This window comes from Lactuca virosa, chromosome 2 (assembly GCF_052849685.1).
Source record: "Lactuca virosa cultivar CGN04683 chromosome 2, Lactuca_virosa_CGN04683_v6, whole genome shotgun sequence".
Classification (NCBI taxonomy): domain Eukaryota; kingdom Viridiplantae; phylum Streptophyta; class Magnoliopsida; order Asterales; family Asteraceae; genus Lactuca; species Lactuca virosa.
Window position 1 is genome coordinate 304,098,636 of NC_136427.1, and position 20,559 is coordinate 304,119,194.

General features: G+C 36.8%; 1 protein-coding gene across 1 annotated transcript; it reads right to left on the minus strand.

Moving 5' to 3' along the window:
- Positions 1 to 7,003: 7,003 nt before the first annotated feature.
- On the minus strand, positions 7,004 to 7,369 carry LOC145158737 (uncharacterized). The gene has a single exon (XM_079077594.1). It carries the CDS (start codon positions 7,367 to 7,369, stop codon positions 7,004 to 7,006), a length of 366 nt encoding a protein of 121 aa, XP_078933720.1.
- Between the last annotated feature and the right edge of the window lie 13,190 nt (positions 7,370 to 20,559).

Consider the following 20,559-nt stretch of genomic DNA (forward strand, 5'->3'; position numbering starts at 1 on the left):
CTAAATGAGAATTGAAGATCTCATTAATAGGAACTCAACGGTAAAAATACAGACGAAAACAGAGTCCGTATGTAGAAGTTATGAATTTTACGCGGACATTTAACAGTATAATCTCCTCGTACTGTTAAATTTAAGATCGGTCGAGAATTAGCCGACGGAGTCAAAATGAAAGTTGTAGATCTTATTTTTACCTACGCGTGGATATAAAGAACGTAAAAAACAGAGGTCGTATGTGAAAGTTACGGATTTTAGAAGTCGGAAGTGTGTTGTGCGAAAATGGGTGATGTGGCACAGTCTTGGCCATTGCTTTCTCCCCAAGTCTTGCCACTAGATGGTGACATGTGGCACCAAGTTCAGCCATTTTTCACCCTATAAATATAACCTCTCCCACCCTCATTTTCTTCACACCTTTCCCATTCTTTCTTCTCTTTACTCTCTCTTTAGAACCTCTCTCTAGCCCCGAAACCCCCCGAAAAGCCTAGGGAACCTCCCTAGCACGAGGCGGAAGCCCCGGAGTGCTCGATGGCTCCGAGAAGAAGAGCTTTTCGACTTGGGAACGCTGCTCCAAGTAAAACCCGGTTTTCTATAAAACCCGCTGTAAGTGAGCTACACCTACGCTATTTTTAATATAGCTTTTATTTAATTATAGTAACGTTATTAGGAACTTATAATAAGTACTTGGGGCTATTATTATGGGTTATATAAGTATTTTTTTAACGCTTATATAATAGTAATAATAGCTAGACTATTAATTAGTCTCGGTGAATAATATTCTAAACTCTAGTGGTAATAATACTAGGTTTCGTCGAAGGAAATTATTTTTAAAAAGCGAAGCGCTATCTGAGTTCGGAATCACCACCTTTTCAAGTGAGTGCATGGTCTCTTTCATCTTACACATAGATATAAAGTATTTAATATAAATTACGTGCTATGTGTGCATATTGTCTGAATACTTGCTGTCTATGCTGGGTGAAATATTTTTATACACGTTTTAAATGATTTAAATTGTATATGTATTTTACATCTACAAAACGTGTTGGGTAAAACATGGGTAGATGTAATAGTTGCTGTGTGACCAAATAAAATAATGAGAGGCCTCGATATAGATGTTATTGATGATCCAGGCATCTAGCGGAGTATAGATGACGACCACGGACTATTCGAGACAGTCCAGTGGAACGCTAGCAGGCTCGCAACCTGTAGGTGTTTATTTAAACTGTGTGCTCACCAGCAGTACTCCATCCCCCACATGGTTGCCTTATTTGACATGAATTGCTGAGGAACCCCCGAAGCATGTGTTGTCACCCCGATGAAAGTCCCTTAGACTAGGTCCCTTGTGTTAGATGTTTTAGGGACGTAAAGTGAGGATAACGGGAACGGGTAATCGGGTTTGTTTGGTTTGATAAAGTCAATAAACTTATTTATTGTGGGTTGAAAACCCTATGTACTCACCAGGTTTCCCAACCTGACCCACTCAGTTTATTTATATCAAAGGTGTTGATATGAAGTCACATTACACTGAGAGATTAAAGAGATATAAATCACTAGTGATAATGAATGTAAGTTCTGTTTATGCTTATGTTTTTGTATTGACGATGACATCCCAAATGTTTTAAAATGAATAAAAATACTTTTCTTCGGAAATGCTTTGATAACGTATTTATCATGTTTTACTGGGAACAAATTCCGCAACATTTTTATTAAAAGAGGTACTCTGATTTTTATAAAGCATAAACAAAATCGGTCTTTTCTGGCCGTGAAAATGGGGATGTCACACCTTAGTCACGAAACCCTAACCCATTGTGAGTGTTCTTGAGCCATTGTTGTGTGTTCTTGGTGATTTTGAAGCTTGAGAAGGAAGAAGAAGCTTGGGGGTTCAAGAGGAAACAAGTAGATCCAGAGTTTGTGCTCCATTTCCAGTTCATTTGAGGTATAAAGTCTCTACCTTGACTATTCATTTACTAGATCTCTTCATGGAGTAGTTTAGGGATGTTAGGAGCATATTTTGGAACCATTCATGGATGCAAGCATGTTTTGGGGTATTGACTTCAGATCTGGAACCTTTGAGGGACTCCATGGCATAAAGGTGCCAACTTTATGGCCATAGGAGTCTCATGCAACTTGTGAACCTCATTTTAGGGCCTTTTGAGCTAGATAACTCATGCATGAACGTAAAGTTTGTAACTTTACGTGTTATATCGACCTCAGAAGACCAAATCTACGTTTTGGTTGCATTAAGCCCGACTAAAATCGGCTGTAAGGAATTAGACTTTGGGGAACTCGACGGTTCATTCTTAGGACTCGGCGAGTTGGGTCGTGGTTCCCTAACCTTTTCTGTTACTGAGCAAACTTGTTGAGTCTAGAAGATGACTCAGCGAGTTGGACGTGTTTATGGACTTGAAGATCAAAGAACTCGACGAGTCCAAGGATGAACTCGGCGTGTTGATAGCAAATGTCCCAACATATATGAAGAGGAACTCGACGAGTTACGAGTGAAATGCCCCGACTTGTATGAAGGGGAACTCGACGAGTTCATGGAAGGACTCGACGAGTTCAAACGGAAAGTCCTGACTATGTTTTGAGGATGATCTCGACGAGTTCACGAAAGGACTCGACGATTAGGATCGGGATTTCAGGGTTATGGAACTCGACGAGTTGATGGACCAACTCGGCGAGTTGAGTCAACCAGGATGTTGACTTTGACCAGAGTGTTGACATTTGACTTGACCATTGACCAGAGTTGACCCTTAAAGGGGTTATAAGTTTGAAAGAGTAATTAAAAGAGATGTTATGTGTAGGAATTGGAGGAGAGTTGATCCCAACACCGAGCATAGTTCAACTACTTCACGACATTGAGGTGAGTTACCTTCCAATAGAGGTGGGTTAAAGGCACCAATGTCAGCCCACCAGTAGGTGCTTATGATTGAGATGATTGTCTTTGTGATAATTATCTGGTATGCCACTATCTGATATGCTTTATGTGCTAGGATGCTATGGTATTATGTGTTAGTGGTAGGAGGGGTGAAATAGTCCCCGGATACCGGTTGAAAGATACCGAAGGGGTAGATAGTACCCATGCATGCCTAGCAGTATGTTCATGTTATGTTATTGCGTGGTAGTGGTCGGGGTGAAATAGTCCTCGGTTACCGGCTGGAAGATACCAACGGGGAGGCCAGCTCCCGGTTACCGGTTGAAAGATACCGAGGGGGAGCCCAGCTCCCGGTTACCGGTTGAAAGATACCGAATGGGAGTCCAACTCCTAGTTATGCCAGTCAGATACCGGTTGAAAGATACCGAAGGATAGGCATTATGTGTATGTGGTATGTGGTATGATGGGGGAACTCACTAAGCTTTGTGCTTATGGTTTTCAGTTTTGGTTTCAGGTACTTCCTCTTCAAAAGGAAAGCAGCCGACACGGTAGCAGCGCATCACACACACGATTTTCCGAATATGAGATTTCTGGGATTTGTACTCTGACATTGTTTTATCATGATATGATTTGAGAACTGATACTCTGGTTTTGATATGAACTAATACTATGGTTGTTTTCAGACAAATGGTTTCATAATTATTATATTTAAAATGAAAATATTTGGTCATGATTTTTGGGATGTTACACCATATTAATAAAAAAAGTTATAAAATCCATGAATCAAAACTTAAAGAGTTTAATAACTCAAAATTTCTATCCAAATAAGATAATAACCAAATCAAATATCAAGGGTTTACTAATCCACAATGTATAACAAGGGAATTAACATTCCATTATCCAAAACAAGAGTTACTTTAGAAGTATTCCAAACCCAATTAGAATTAGGGTTCTGAGGACCCAAACTAAACCAAAGAGGGTATTATCCAACTCATAGTTCCAAACAAATCCAAGAAGTTCAGCATACGTTAGCAAAGATTAAAAAATCATGTCAAAGTTCTAAAAGGGTAAATATAGAATAAGTAACCAAATAATATGCAATGCATACGACTATTTCCAACCCTTGTTATTCTTATAAATTCCAACTCACAAAAATTGATGGTTTAACTTGAGACTCATAGAGAATGGTTACCTCCAACTTTTGTCTAAGTTCAAACAAAACTAGAAAATCATCAACTCTAGCTCACATAAAGAATAACTAGCCTCTATTTGTACATGTGAACATTATATAAAAGTCTAATCACAACAAACCAATTGGATAATTGTCAAATTTGGGTTCCTAAGATCTCTCAGTCAACCCATCCTAACATGTATGCAACAAGTAGGATCTCAAAACCATTTCAAACTATGCATAGATTTTTCTCAAAACAATAAATATCGCAAAAATATTTTATGAATGCAAATAAGTACTAGTGGTATAGAGTATAGACATAGAAAGTAAATGCTACAAATAACATTATCAAGTGAAATCAAACAACAAAATATATATGATATCAAACTTCAAGTAGGAAAAACATAATTCAAATATAAAATCAAAATGTCAAGTGTGAGAATAAGATAGAGACTTGTATTCCCAGTCAATTTACATTCTATCAACTGATAAATCAACATCAAATCCTCATAACATCACGATGTCAGAAAAGTCTTGATATAAATCATATTTTTTTATCTCTTCTTCGCATCATTCTAAGATACAAAAGTATAAAAGATAAACATATTGTCTAAATGTATTTTACATTGTTCTTAAATAGACTAAAGTTTTGACCGATAGGTGAAAATCTCAAGCTTAAGATTAGACTTAACTATCTAGTCTTCAAAATAGAATTCATTTAGACCTTTATAAATTGATTTATGTCTTTGAATAAATCTAATTTATTCTAATTGAAGTAACATGTAGCTAATAAATTATAACTAAGCAGCTTAAAAATTTATCTAACTATTTATTTTACTCCATTGACGAACTTGTGTGTCAAATGCTTAGCCCACCATATTGCTCATTTGGGCTTTGATATAATCCAGTAGAGTACTTAGCCCAGCTAAATGTAAGAAATAATTAAAACCTAATTTCTCTATACGAAACCAAGTTAAAACAGTAAAAACTGGATTTTTCTGCCGTACTCATCAACCTCCCCTTAGACTCGTCGGAGCTACAAATGGAGGTCCCAAACGCTGCCGGAAAACACAAATCATACAGACTACAGCCTCATCGACTCATCAACTCAAATCAACTTGATCCCACGATCATTCCTGAACCTGAATTCATCTTGTTGGAGTTGCCGCCGCCACCGGAAACCTAGTCTTCTCTCTTCACCACCAAAGCTTCTCGTCGGAGGAATCGTTGCATCACCTTCTTCTTCTTCTCTCTCTCTCTCTCTCTCTCTCCATTCAACGGTTGGTCTAGATCGATTTTCAGAATCCGTCATCATTGCCAAGCTCGCCGGACGAAATAATTAAAACCCAGCAAAACGCACTAGGAATGGTTGATAGCTTCATGCCAACGAAAACTTCGAACAATTACCATGAATCCAATCGATCTCTCCGGAGATATTAACTAGAACCACTTCCTTTCCATTCATTAACCGGAGGAGACAATCGGTACTCGGATCCGGTGACCACGCCACTTTAACATCACTTTCTATCTCAATACCTTCCGGTGACATCAACTGAAATTATCAACTTTATGGATCCAACCTGTGAACATTAAACCTACCAGATCCCGTTAAATTTCACTTCTTAACATAGAAGGTTCGCCGGAAAACTATTTCTCTCTCGTTAAGTATTTCTCCCTCTTCATCTCTGATTTCTGTTTTCAAATGGTTGTGAAAGCGCTTCTGCCCAAATTTTGATTTCATTTTATTAAAGCTTGACCTTCTTATTTCTATATCTACACTTTACTCCCCTCTAGATTTCATTTAGTGAGTTATCCATCCTATACTTTTCACTCTTATAGTCTAATAAATAATACAGAATTTTAATGTTTAGTATCTAGCAATATCTTATAAAATAACTCTAGCAAAAAAAAAATACTATTGATTTGAACTTTAAAAATTATTTAACTCGAGGATTACCCGAACAACATTATTTTATTCAATTTTTATATTTAATGGTCAAAATATTTAGCCTCATAATTTGGATGTTACTGCTGTTGTCATATTCGAATTTCTATTTGGCTCTAACATGACAGCAAACCATCGATAAATTTACAACTATACTTTACTAGAATTGTCATTGTACCATTATTTAATCAATTAAATATTGTTAGTTGAAATTGACGATCATATTTTTATTAATCAACCGAGACATATGTTGAATAGTTATAAGAGTTTCAATTAAAATTTTAATAAGATTCGTAGTTGTAGTAAAGATAATTTATTTATTGTACTTATTTTTGTAAAAAATAAAAAACTGAGGCCTACACACTTTCTTCATAGGATGTCTATAATAGTGATTCCTTTTGACAATTTATTTCTATACTAGTGATTCAACAAATCCCGACTTGAAACCGACTACAAAATTACATTTTTGGTTCTCCATTCTCCAATGGGAAAAAGGAATTAACTTATTCATTGTTTATTACCCCCCTCACCTTTGCCAAATTCTAACTTTTGACCATTACTTTATTAATAATATTCCACATCAACATATGGCATGTTACTGAGATTTTATAAATGATTTAGAAACGAAGACAACTAGAACCTTCATGAATTGGAGTCATGGATATTAACTTTATAATTCTAATTGGGTTTCTTCAAATTTAACAAGAATAATAGAACTTTGAGTCTAATCTCACATTTTTCATCATAGGCTTAATATGACACGAAAGCTACCTACAATTAAAACTTACAAAGTTAAGAGTATAAATGGTTTTAATCATCTTTTTAATGATTATAAACTATAAAAAAAGTATATGTGAAACCATAATTTCGAAGCTAAATATCATATTTACATAAAGACAAAAAAAAATAGATAATAAGAACTAGTATGTTATCATTGATCAATTCTCCACATCTGTTACATAACGAGGGATATCAAATTACAAAAAGAAAAAGAAAAAGAAAAAGAAAATCTGCTGATTTATGAACCAGAAGAGGAAGAAGAAGAAGGGGTGATCTTGATGACGAGGCCAGGGAAAACATCATCGGGATCATGGATATGAGGGTTTTTTTCCACAATAAACGGGTCTCCACACTTATCGCTTATGGTGTGAAGAGTTTCTCCTTCTCCGACCACGTATATCTCATCACATGGCCGTCGGTTCAGCACCGGCAGCCTGTTTCCTCCTCCTCCGGCGGTGGTGCTGAGGGAATAACTGAAATTCTGATCATCTCTAAAAGCACCGGTGAGCATGAGTGCTACTATTGTAATCGCACAGTAAAAGGAAAGCGCATCTGCTACTGCTAGTGTTGTTTGAACTGTTTTAGATTTCATGAATTCAGGCATCTTCTTCTTCTTCTTCACACACAGTGAGAGGTATTTTGAGATAACTGAATATGTTGATCGGAGTTTGAGTTGCTTTATAAGAGAAATGGAGAGTAGTGGGGGAGACTTTTTGGGGTGATGGTTATGGGGGAAGGTTTGGAGTTGCTTAATAAAGACTTGCACCTAGCAACGGATTTTCAACTGTAGCCATCGTGGGTTATATGACCATTTGTAGAAAAATATAGAAATATTCTTTTACTTTTAATTTTGGGTAATCAACATGATAATTATTTATTAATTTCATCCAAATATAAGTTATATACAATCCTAAACACATAATATAACTCACAATAAAAAAAAATTAGTTATATAATTAAGTATAAAAAATTGAATCCACTAATGAAACATATTAGAAAAAAAAAAAACCACTAGTAGATTTTGGTACTTTTTTTAATTACTATATTTTATTTCATTCAATAAAAATTACTTATTTTTTAAAGAAATTTCCACTGTGATTTTATTTGTTCGGTTTAGAGGGTATTAAAATCAATGATTTCTCATTAACCTAGATGCATTATATATATATATATATATATATATATATATATATATATATATATATATATATATATATATATATATATATATATATATAGATAGATATTCTAAAATAATAGCTAACTTTTTAAAATGACTATTCGTTACCTATATGTATGTGATAAATTGCTAAACCCCTATATGTATGTGTATAACTTGCTAAACCAACAAGTGAGATGTTATTTTAGAAAACAAGATGCTATTTTATAAACTATCTTCGATGCCTAGTTGGTAAATGAGAAGTCATCTTATGTTTAACACATGTTTTGCCATAAATCAATGGTTACGATTTTTGGTTCTATTAACCAACTTCATGATACAAGTGTTCTTTTTCTCTAGACTTTAAAAAAATAAATACATTGGCTGAAAATGGGATACAATTGTTGCTTCCAAGGATAAATGTAGTCTTCATGTTGGGAGTTTTTTGCATTTAGTGGTGCGCTTCTTCAAAAGTGTTGTTGGCGTATTGTAAATGACTCGGATGCTCTTTAGGTGAATGTCGTAAAAGCTTTGCATGGGAGTGTTGGAGGGTGGAGGTCGAATGATGACTATTGTGGTCAAGGATTGTTGGTCCTATTAACTAGTGTTATGAGGTATTATTCTTGTCTTGGGTTTAAAAAACATGTTGGTGATGGTTCTAATACATTGTTTTAGAAGGATGTTTAGATTCGAGATGAACCTATCATGGTTCGATTTCCAAGTTTGTTTTTTGCTTTAAAGGGATAGAGATTGTTGGCTTAAAATTCATTAGATAAGTTGGAATTGGAGTAGAACGTGTGGGAGGGGCCGAAGGTACGCAAATGTGGATTTGGTCTAAGCTCTTTCTACTCATATTTAGATAAATATAAAAGATATGTGGATGTGGGACTTGGATAAACATCATTGTTGATTTGTGGATCATGATTCACTCTTTGACATTATAGCCGTTAGGCAGACCATGCATGGGGCCTCGCTCCCAAAAGAAAGAAGGGATTAAGGGGGAGACGCCCCTTATGGGATTCAGGGGCAGTGTTATTGGAAGAAAGTTTTTATATGCTAGTTCCTATATCAGTCAGAGGCTAGTTTGTTTAGAGTTTATGGGTCTGGCTTTTTTGCCGGTCTTTAGGTTATTTTCTCATATAAATAGATTCCTTATTCTTGTAATCTGACCGAAGTAAGCAAAGATAACATAATTGTCATTTGCCAATATCAATATAATCTCTCTCTCTCTCTCTCTCTCTCTCTCTTTCTCTCTCTCGTCCGCCTGTAAACATAGCTAGTCACTCTAATCATATGAACCACGTAAAACACTTTGTTCTTATTTTTTGGTTTGCATTATTACTTTGTGTTAAATCGTTTAAATTGTTTGTTAAAGTGCTTAAAACCTAACACTAATGACTTCTCAGTTTGCGCTACTAGATGCCATATTGATGAGGTAGTGCTAGTTGTTGGGATTGAGAAGACGAGATGGAATTAGTTAGTTCCTAAAAAGTTAAATGCTTTGACTTGGAGGGTTTTACAAAATTGGATCCATACTAGAACAAACTTGATAACTAGAGGGATTGATTTGGATATAGTTTTGTAGGCTTGTTGTAGTGCACAAACCAAAGATGTTAGTCACTTTTTATTACCTTGTGAATTGGCGGACCATACTTGGGTGTGCATTGGTTGTTGGCTAGAGTTAGTACTTCCACGTTTTCATGCGATCAGAGATATGTTTTCATGTGTTGATACTCGTTCAATGTATACTATGAAGTTGTCAGACTTGGAAGCGGTCTTATGAAAATTGTGTTGGATGATTTGAGATATTAAAATGCTTTCGTGTTTGGCTACAACAAATTCCAAAAACATCTACTTTTTAGAAGAATGTTTCTTTATTCATTTCATTGGTTCATTTTCAGAAATAGCAAAATAAATGTAGAGAAGTGATATGAAAATTGCTTAGAAATTCAATGGTTCAAAAAAAAAATCACAATGATGGTCGCAATAGAAATTTCTTTAAAAAATTGTGATTTTAATCGACTGAAATAAAAGACAAAACTGTAAAAATGGACCCTGTGGTATGCATTTTTTTTGCGGTTTTGGTCCAAACCACGAATTTTTTTGGCTTCATGGTCCTTTTGGACTGGTTTGTTTGTGAAAATGGTCCCTGTAGTTAAACTCGTTAAAAACAATATGTTAACCCCCTCATGTGTCTTCCACGTGAGGGTATTTCCGTCTTTTTACTTCTAGGGACCATTTTTGCGAGAGAAAAAATAAAACCCCCTTTATATACCTGCAATCGAACAACGGTGGTTTGTTTTTGTGGAAAGCTCGCTTTGGTGAAAACGTCTTGGACACCACCAAATCCCGGAAGGAGGTTTTATGTCTGTCCTATTAAGGATTCTGTTTGTGGGTTTATCGGGTGGGTTGACCCGCCTATGTGTGCTAGGAGTAAAACCATCATACTTGGTCTGCTAAGAAACATCAATATGATGGAGGAAAGGTGCAATGGGCTGGTAAGAAGTATCAACATGTTAGAGGAATAGTGCAATGGACTTTTAAGCAGGAACAACATGTTGGTGGCAAGGTGTGATGCATTTAAGGATGAAGGTTTCAAGCTGAAAATGTATTTATGTGAAAGTTGGTTTATGTTTGTGATTGTTATCTTTGGTATTTGGTCTTTGTAAGGGATAGGGTTAGACAAATGTGGGGTTTTTTGTTGATAAAGTGATGAAGGGTAATGAATTCCAATGTATTGGTATAAAAATGGTATCATTTTGTTGTAAGTTGACTTGATCATGTTTGTAATGAATTCCAATGTTGTTAATGATATAAATGATATCCAAGTGTAAAAATGTGTTCAAAATGTATATCAATAGTCAAATATAAACACATAAATAGAACCAAAATGTAACAAAAGTACATTACCAAAATATGTGTCACAATTTGACCAAAATGCACATTTCATTAACGTGGAACCAAAAACAATTACCAAATTAAGCATAAAAGTGTCTGTGAACCATACATAACCACATCATCAAACCATAACTAAAAGTATTCAAAAACAAACAACAATTTTTAACGACAAACAACCAAATAGTCATTGCACCACAACAAACAACCAAAATCACTTCTTGGACTGATTCTCACCTTGCCCTTTACAGGTCCTAGAGTTGTGTCCCTTATTCTTGTATTTGCTACAAGCAACACTGATATGCTTCCTTGATAACTTTTGCACTCCATCATTTGTTGATCTTTGGGAACCTTCTCGTTGTGTAGCATTGACTCCATCACCTTGACTTGCCCTCTGCCTTTTGCTTAACTTTTCACCCTCACTCTGTCTTGTTTTTTTTCTTAGTCCTTTACACCTGAGTGCGATGTGGAGGAGGGATTAGCTTTGTTGGACAATTACTTTTTAGGATACATGGGTCTCCCCTTAATTGGCTCCACCTTAAATGATTAAGCTTTTTGCCATGTCTCTAGCCAATACACCTTGTGTACCTACTTGTAAATGTCAAGCTCAGCCTCTGAGTCTTTGTTCAATTCATTCAGAGTTGCAATTGCATGCCTGCAAGGTATTCCCATTAATTCCCACTTTCTGCAAGTTCAGTTTTGGTTCCTAATATCCACCACATGCGGATCTTGTAAAGCTCTAGTGACCTGATACTTGTCTGCCCCATTCCACCTAGCAATATATTGTGAAGCAGCTTTTTTTTCTTGCATCTAGGATGTCTGTTGCTGTGGGTGTTAGTGGACCTTTAGCCTTCTCCATTTCCTTCATTACATTGCATATCCTCTTCATTAGATACTCCCAAATGAAGTCTAAACATGCAATCACATGTTTGTCCCTGCCTTTCTCTATCTTCCCATTAAACACTTCACACATGTTTGAAATCAACACATCAGAAACTGCTCTTCCTGCACATTACAATAACATACAATTAATGTTGATAAATAACTGAAACACATAATCACCATATTGAAACATATACAATTACCTGAGAAATGACTCCTTTCCCAATGTACAGGAGGAATCTGCATCAACCATTGACATGTCTTCTTATCATACTCACTAAACTCCTTCATCAAATGCTCAAACTCGGGAATGGTGGTTGCTAATGCACACCTCTATAAGTGGTCCCTATACTCAGTTTGTCCCCACTTCTTTCTCATATTGTCATGAATATGTCTGATACAATATCTATGCTCGGGATTGGGAAACAATTGATCAAATACAATTTGTAAACCCTATATGACTCAAACGACAATAATTAGAATTAATTAACAAAAAAAACACAATCTAAATGACCAATTGATGAAATGCAATTTACCTTTTTCCTGTCACTTATAAAAGTATAATTTGAGTTGCTTCCAAGCTCCAAGTCATCCCCAAGGTTTTCTAAAAACCACTTCCATATCTTCGGGTTCATGACCATGAACATCATTAATACATGCTCCTTCAACATCACTTTCAACATTTAGACAGAAGTCTGCCATGTCCACATCAACATCTTGTATATTGTTCTCCTCAACCATTATGCATCCACTTGATCTTCATTTTTAGATTGTTTCCCATCCTCAATATCACCTTCATCCTTTTCATACTCTGCATCACTCTCTTGAGATTCATCATCCCCTTCATACTCTTCAGCATCCTCATCACTTCCAAGTAAATTGTCCATAAGGTTATCAAAAAGCTCATTAAATTGTTCATCATCATTAACAGGTGGGGTGTTGTAGCATCCTTCAATATGGTCATTATCCTGAACCCCAGTCATCTCATCCCCTACATTAGCAATATTTGAAGTAATGGCTTGTAGCATCCTTCAACGACAGTTGCAGCCTCGTAAACCTCCTTAACACCCTCAGCGGTGTTTTCCTTCTCTTTTAAATCATCAATATCCTCTAAATTAAACCTCTTGCTACAAGAACCTTCACCTAGGTCTGGGTAACCTAGGTCAAGCATTATGGCATCAAGTTCATGTACAAAAAACTCATGTATGTCCACATAATCAACATAACGCACTTCACCTCCAATGTACTTTATATGAGGTAACTTAGTAAACTTCCCACCGTGATGAAGCTTAATACTAAACCATGTGGGTGCACCCGCTACAAGTCAAAATTGTACATGATAACGAAGTCAAAATTTTGCAGATTTTAGTACAAGTCAAGGGAAAAATGCAAAATAGGAAAGTTAAAGAAAACATAGCAACTTACCATATACTGATGATACGTCCACAACTTCATTTTTTGGTCTGATCTGCCACATTATGTACACCAATTCGACTTTAACGTATGACATTGTCTCTGTTGCTTCGATTTGGTTCTTTGGATAAGGAATGAGGTTTTTTTGCAGGTTTAATGGAGCAGAAGGAAGAAGGAGGGAGGTGGGGAGTTGACGGGTGTTTGGGAATGTAAATGAGGGATAAAAGGTAAAAGGAAGCGTTGACATTTTTATGCAAAAATGGTCCCTAGAAGTAAAAAGACGAAAATACCCTCACGTGGAAGGCACATGAGGGGGTTAACGAATTATTTTTAACGGGAGTTAACTACAGGGACCATTTTCACAAAAAAAAAAAACCAATCCAAAAGGACCACGAAGCCAAAAAAACTTGTGGGTTGGACCAAAACCCCAAAAAAATGCATACCACATGGACCATTTTTACAATTTTGTCCAAATAAAATATACTAATATAGTAATTAAAACGCCAAAAATATCAAAAGTTGTTTTTATGTATTTCCCTAAGTAATAGTTATGAATACTGTATTTCTGAAGACACTTATTGCACCTTTTGATACTAGAAATGAAAATACTTGTCATTTGTTGGTATTTTGAAATTGCATAATTACCATAGGTTATGGTTCTATTTGACATCAGTTTGTTTTCTGAGCTTACTGCTATTTGATGCTTGGTTTGACCATAGAAATACTTTATCATGGCTTATAAACTTACTTATTAACTAGCTTTTTTATAAGCTAAAACTATTTTTTTTTCAGCTAAAATATAGAAAGCAGTATACCGGAAATTTTTGTTTAATATGACATGGGGTAGAATTGTTTTTAATGTAAATTACTAAGCACTTTTGACTTATACAAGACTATGTTTTGTAAAAGATTATAAAGATTTGCAATGACCAAATTTCAGCTAAAAAATAGAAAGCAGTATACCGGAAAATTTTATTTAATATAACATGGGGTAGAATTTTTTTTAATGTAAATTACTAAGCACTTTTGACTTATACAAGATTATAAAGATTTGCAATGACCTAACATGTGGTAGAATATTTGTAAGAATTATACGATTTTGACTTATATTATTTTACTTTTAACCAATTTCGTATATTTTTAATGATAATAAGCGGTATGATTGGCACGATATTTCATATGAATATAAATGTATACTTTTTTAGATAATAGTTTTTTTTTGTTTGGATTTATACATGTATAAATATTCTTTTAGTTTTATAAATGAGTTAGGCACCAATGAGTAGGTTTTAAACGAAAGAAGAAAGGTAAAACTAACCAAACACTATATGTTTTTGGCCATTCATTCTAAACCGGACGCACACTTGACGTTCTTCAAAACCATAATAGGTATTTGATAGGACTAGGAGGCCTCTATAAATCAAGAAATTGCTAAACCTAATCAATTAGGGGTTAGGCATAATTACTATAAAGTGTAACAAAATGACATATTGATGGAGGCAATATATAAAATAATTACTAGTTTTCATTTTATTTATAATAATAATAAATAAATAAGTTATGCAAGCATCAAGTTTCTTTAAACTATTTATGTTCGAATAATAAATTCTAGCTTTTATCTTTTTTTAAGAAAAAAAACTAATTAAAAAAATATTTTGAAGTATAAACTTAAACTTTTTATTTTATACAAAAAAAACACATGATCAAAATACTATAAAAGCTTTTAAAAACTTTTTACTTTTAGGTTTTATGTCTTATGTTATTTTACATCTTAAAAAGCTTAAACTAATTTTGTTGAAAACAAGACAAAAGTGTAAAAATGTTCCTTGTGGTTGACAAAAGTGTAAAAACAAATCTGCCGCCTCTCATCTCCGCTAGATCTCCCTCTTTATCTACCCCTACACATATGCATTTCCGACAACACCCAAACATCGCCTCTCATCTCCTCCACCCTTATCTGTCCATCTTGTCTCTTTCACCCTCTAAAACTTTAACATTCAGCCAATGGGATTACATTAAAGTAGAGGTAGCGATGATGAGGGTGGGTTAACAGATCGGAGCAGATCTGACTCTAAGAGAGATGAAGGGAGAAGTAGCGACAGGGGTTGACGGCGACAGAGTGTAGATGAATGATGATGGAGGTCCTATAATGGTGGGCGAGGATGGAGGTCCGACACTCGATTTTTGAAATTCATATGTGTGTGTTCATATCATTGCTGGAGGCCAGATGGAGTAGACAAACTGAAATAGATGTGCTCCGATTTTCTTATGGTGGTGGCAGATGAAGTATCAGTAACGACTAAAGCTTCGGGGATGTTTTCCAGTGGTAGCCAGACGGGATGAAACGACGATGGGTGGGATTATTGTAACATCCCAAAATTCAAGACCAAAAATTTCATTTAATTGAGTTATTATAAAACCAACAGTATAAGAAACATCTGTAATAACATCCCGTGTCAAAACCAAAGTGTCAATAATCAAAACATGTTATCATAATTAATATCAGAGTGTAATCCCAAAGATCTCATGTGCCGAAAACATAGTGTGATGCGATGCGATCGAGCCGACTCCTTTCCTTTGAAAACGAAGTACCTGAAACCAAAACTGTAAACCGTAAGCACGAAGCTTAGTGAGTTCCCCCATCATACCACATACCATACAAATCACATACTGTCAGGCATATCGGGGTGCCCGACCTACCCCATGTCAGACATATCTGGGTGCCCGACCTACCCTGCTGAGCATACCGGGGTGCTCAACCTACCCCATTGTCAGGCATGCAGGGGTGACCGGCCTACCCCATGTCAGGCATATATGGGTGCCCGACCTACCCTCCGGTGTATCTCAACCGGTTACGGGGACTATTTCACCCTACCACTACCATATAATAACATAACATAAACATACTGTCAGGCATACCGGGGTGACCGACCTACCCCTTTAGTCCTTTCGACCGGATACGGGGACTATTCCCCCTACTACCACTATCACATTACATCATATCATACGAACACATAAAGCATAATGGATAGTGGCATACCAGACAATTATCACAAAGACAATCATCTAACAAACAACTCCTACTAGTGGGCCGGCATTGTGGCCTTAGACCCACTTCTACTGGAAGGCAACTCACCTCACACTGCTGAAGCTCGCTGCCCGAACTCCCTAACTGCTGCCCTGCCGGCTTCCCAAGCTAACAATTTCCAACACAATATACAATTAGCAACTAAGTTCTAAACTATGAATCATAATCCAAATCTTGGGGTAAAATGACCATTTTACCCCTGGCCCAACAAGACCCATAACTAAGGCCCAAGCCCAAAACCAATAAGGTCCAAAATAATAAAGTCCATAAAAGCCCTATATATGGCCCAATTTCCAACTGGGCCTGGACCCTTACCTGAAACTACTCTTTTTGAACCCATTCTGTACTTCATAACACTACAGGGGTCAACTTTGGTCAAAGTCCAAGTCAAAGTCAACATTCTGGTCAAAGTCAACATTCGGGTTGACTCAACTCGCCGGGTTGGTCCATCAACTCGTTGAGTCCTATGATCCATAAATATTGAAATCGCGATCCAACTCGTCGAGTCCTTCCTCAGACTCGTCGAGTTTTTACCCTGAAACAGAATCGGGACAAACCGGAACAACTTATCGAGTTCTTCCTTGCACTCGACGAGTTCCTAAGTCTTCAAAACTCGGAGAACCTTATCCACCCACTGAGTCATCTCCTAGACTCACTGGGTTTGCTCCGGAGCCAGAAAAGTAGGGAATCACGATCCAACTTGTCGAGTTGCATAAGCAACTCGTCGAGTTTCTCTTAGTCCTCACTCATTCACTCGATTCCCATCCAGTCCAATGCTTCTAAATCATAGATCTGGTTCCCTAGGGCTAGCATAACATATAAAGTTGCTAACTTTACATCCATACATGGTGTTATGAGCTAGAAACACCAAAACAAAACTATAAAGGAGATCTAGGGCATGGAGAAAGGCCATGGATTAATAAAGCTGGCAACTTTGAGCTTCATGAGCTCATATGTGCCTAGATCTGAAGTCACAACTCCATAGTACACTCAAATCCCGACAATGACTTCAAAATGGCCCAAAAGTGACGAGTTCCTCAGTCTTCAAAACTCGGAGAACCTTATCCACTCACTGAGTCATCTCCTAGACTCACTGGGTTTGCTCCGGAGTCAGAAAAGTAGGGAATCACGATCCAACTTGCCGAATTGCATGAGCAACTCGTCGAGTTTCTTTTAGTCCTCACTTATTCAGTTGATTCCCATCGAGTCCAATGCTTTTAAATCATAGATCTGGTTCCCTAGGGCTAGCATAACACATAAAGTTGCTAACTTTATGTAACGCCCGTAGATCCGGGCTAGTCAATCTGGAGATAATAGGGGTCGAAAACGACTTTTCGACAAAAGATTATTTAGAATAAATAATATTAACCAAGTTGTAGAATATGTTTCAAGGGTTCCGTACATATAAAGAACGCCGAAATCCGAGTTATAACGAAGAAGTTATGGCCCGTCGAAGTTTTTCGGCAAAACCGGCACGACACCGGGAGACGTAAATAGTGAATTTACAATAGAGGACTTTTTAGCCTTAGTGATCTAAAAAAAAGTTGTAGTATATGTTAAACCGAAAACATCCATAAAAAGAACGCCCAAATCTGACTTCGTATGAGGAAGTTATGAATTTTCTAAGATTTGGCATAGCAGTGCACGACCCGAAACTCGGATTTTAGTTCGAGCGGTTTTTGGCTTACGCAACCTAAATGAGAGTTGAATATCTCATTAATAGGAACGCAACGGTAAAAAGACAGACGAAAACGGAGTCTGTATGAAGGAGTTATGAATTCTTCGTGGTCATTTAATAGTCTAATCTCATCCTACTGTTAAATTTAAGATCGGTCAATAATTAGCCGATGGAGTCTAAATGAAAGTTGTAGATCTTGTTTTTACCTATGCGTGGGAAAAAAGAACATCGAAAACGGAGCTCGTATGCGAAAGTTACGGGGTTTAGAAGTCGGCAGGGTGCTGCTGCAAAAGGGGTGACGTGGCTGATTATCGGCCAAGGCTTTCTCCCCAAGGCAAGCCACCAGAAGGTGGCATGTGGCATGGACTCGACGAGTAGGAGGACCTACTCGACAAGTAGAGCTGTTTTCCAGCCTATAAATAGAGGTGTCGGGTTCCCTCATTCTTCACACCATTCCAACCTCTTCTCTCTCTCTCTCTAGAACCTCTCTTTAGCCCCTAAACCCCCCAAAACGCCTAGGGAACCTCCCTAGCACCCGAAGGAAGCCCCGAGGCTCCCGGAGTCCCGAGAAAGGAGCCTTTCGGCTCGGGAACGCTGCTCCGGCGAAGCCCGGTTTTTGAGAAAAACCCGCTGTAAGTGAGCTATGCCTAACCTATCTTTAGTATAGCTTATGTTTTAATATAGTAATGTTATTAGGACCTTATAATAATTATTTGGGCTATTATTATGAGTTATATAGTGTTGTTTAACGCTTATATAATAATAATAATAGCTAGACTATTAATTAGTCTCGGTTAACGTTAGACTAAACCCTAGTGGTATTGATACTAGGTTTTGTCAAGGGAAAATTGTTTTAAGATAACGAAGCGTTGTCCGAGTTCCGAGTCACCACCTTTCATGTGAGTGCATAGTCCCTTTCATCTTACACATAGATATGAAGTATTTAATATAAATTACGTGCTATGTGTGCATATTGTCTGTATACTTGCCGTCTGTGCTGGGTGAAAGATTTTTATACATGTTTTAAATGATTTAAACTGTATATGTATTTTACATCTACAAAATGTGTTGGGTAAAACATGGGTAGATGAAATAGTTGTTGTGTGACAAAAATAAAATTATGAGAAGTGATATAGACCATGAGATAAGGGTGAGAGGTAAACCATGAGAGAAGCCTTTTACCCATGTGTTGGCCCCGTCATTCAGCAGAGTATGGATGACAACCACGGACTATTCTAGACAGTCCAGTGGACACTAGCAGACTCGCAACCTGTAGGTGTTTTGAACTGTGTATTCACCAGATGTACTCTAAAAACCCATTGACATGTATTGCGATTGGATTCTCGGAAACGATATTGTCGATAAACGTGATAAAAACCCATTGACATGTATTGCGAGTGGATTCTCGGAAACGATACTGTTGATAAACGAAATAGCCCTGGCAGCTATGGATTTAGTGCCTGTTGACCAAACCCTGGCAACTATGGATTTAGTGCCCGTTGAGTAAACCCTGGCAACGATGGATTTCGTGCCTATTCCTTATGATGATCCTTAGGAACGAATGAACAAGAAATAGTTGATTCTTAGGGTAGATCCTTAAGAGTAAATAAGATAATGGGGATGGGTAATTGGGTTAATTGTTTGATGATTAAACATAATAATTATATTATTGTGGGTTGAAAACCCTATGTACTCACCAAGTTTCCCAACCTGACCCACTCAGTTTATTTGTATCACAGGTGTCGATATGAAGTTACATTACACTGAGAGATTTAAAAGAGATGTAGATCACTAGTGTAAATGAATGTAAGTTCTGTTTATGCTTATGTTTCTGTATTGACGATGACATCCCAATGTTTTAAAATGAAGAAAAATACATTTCTTCAGAAATGCTTTGATAACGTATTTATCATGTTTTTCTGGGAACAAATTCCGCAACATTTTCATTAAAAGAGGTACTCTGATTTTTATAAAGCATAAACAAAATCGGCCTTTTCTGGCCGTGAAAATGGGGATGTCACACTTTACATCCATACATGGTGTTATGAGATAGAAACACCAAAACAAAACTATAAAGGAGATCTAGGGCATGGAGAAAGGCCATGGATCAATAAAGCTGGCAACTTTGAGCTTCATGAGCTCATATGTGCCTAGATCTAAAGTCACAACTCCATAGTACACTCAAATCCCGACAATGACTTCAAAATGGCCCAAAAGTGACAACATACTATCCTAAATGAGGATCTAAGTGAAAGAAAGCCAAGGTATAAGCTTTATACCTCAACTGAGTCCGAAATGTAGCTTGAACTCTGGATCTACTGACTTCCTTTTGAATCTCCAAGCTTTTCCTTCCTTCCCAAGCTTCAAAATCACAAAGAATAGCTCAAACTCTTCAAAAATGGATTAGGGTTTCTTAGCTAGGGTTTATGATGATGGAGGCAGCAAATGAGGCCAACAAGTGGAGAATATGTTGCTTAAATAGGGTGTAAAACCCCGAAATTAGGGTTTCATTTACCAACTCCAACTCGTCGAGTTGGTCCTCCCCAACTCGTCGAGTAGGTTTCTCAACCCGCGTCCAAACTTATTCCCATTTCTACTCGACGAGTTTGGGGCCTCTAACTCGTCGAGTCCCTTTGCAAAAATGAGAATTCTTATTTAAAATACCCACCAAGAACCGGG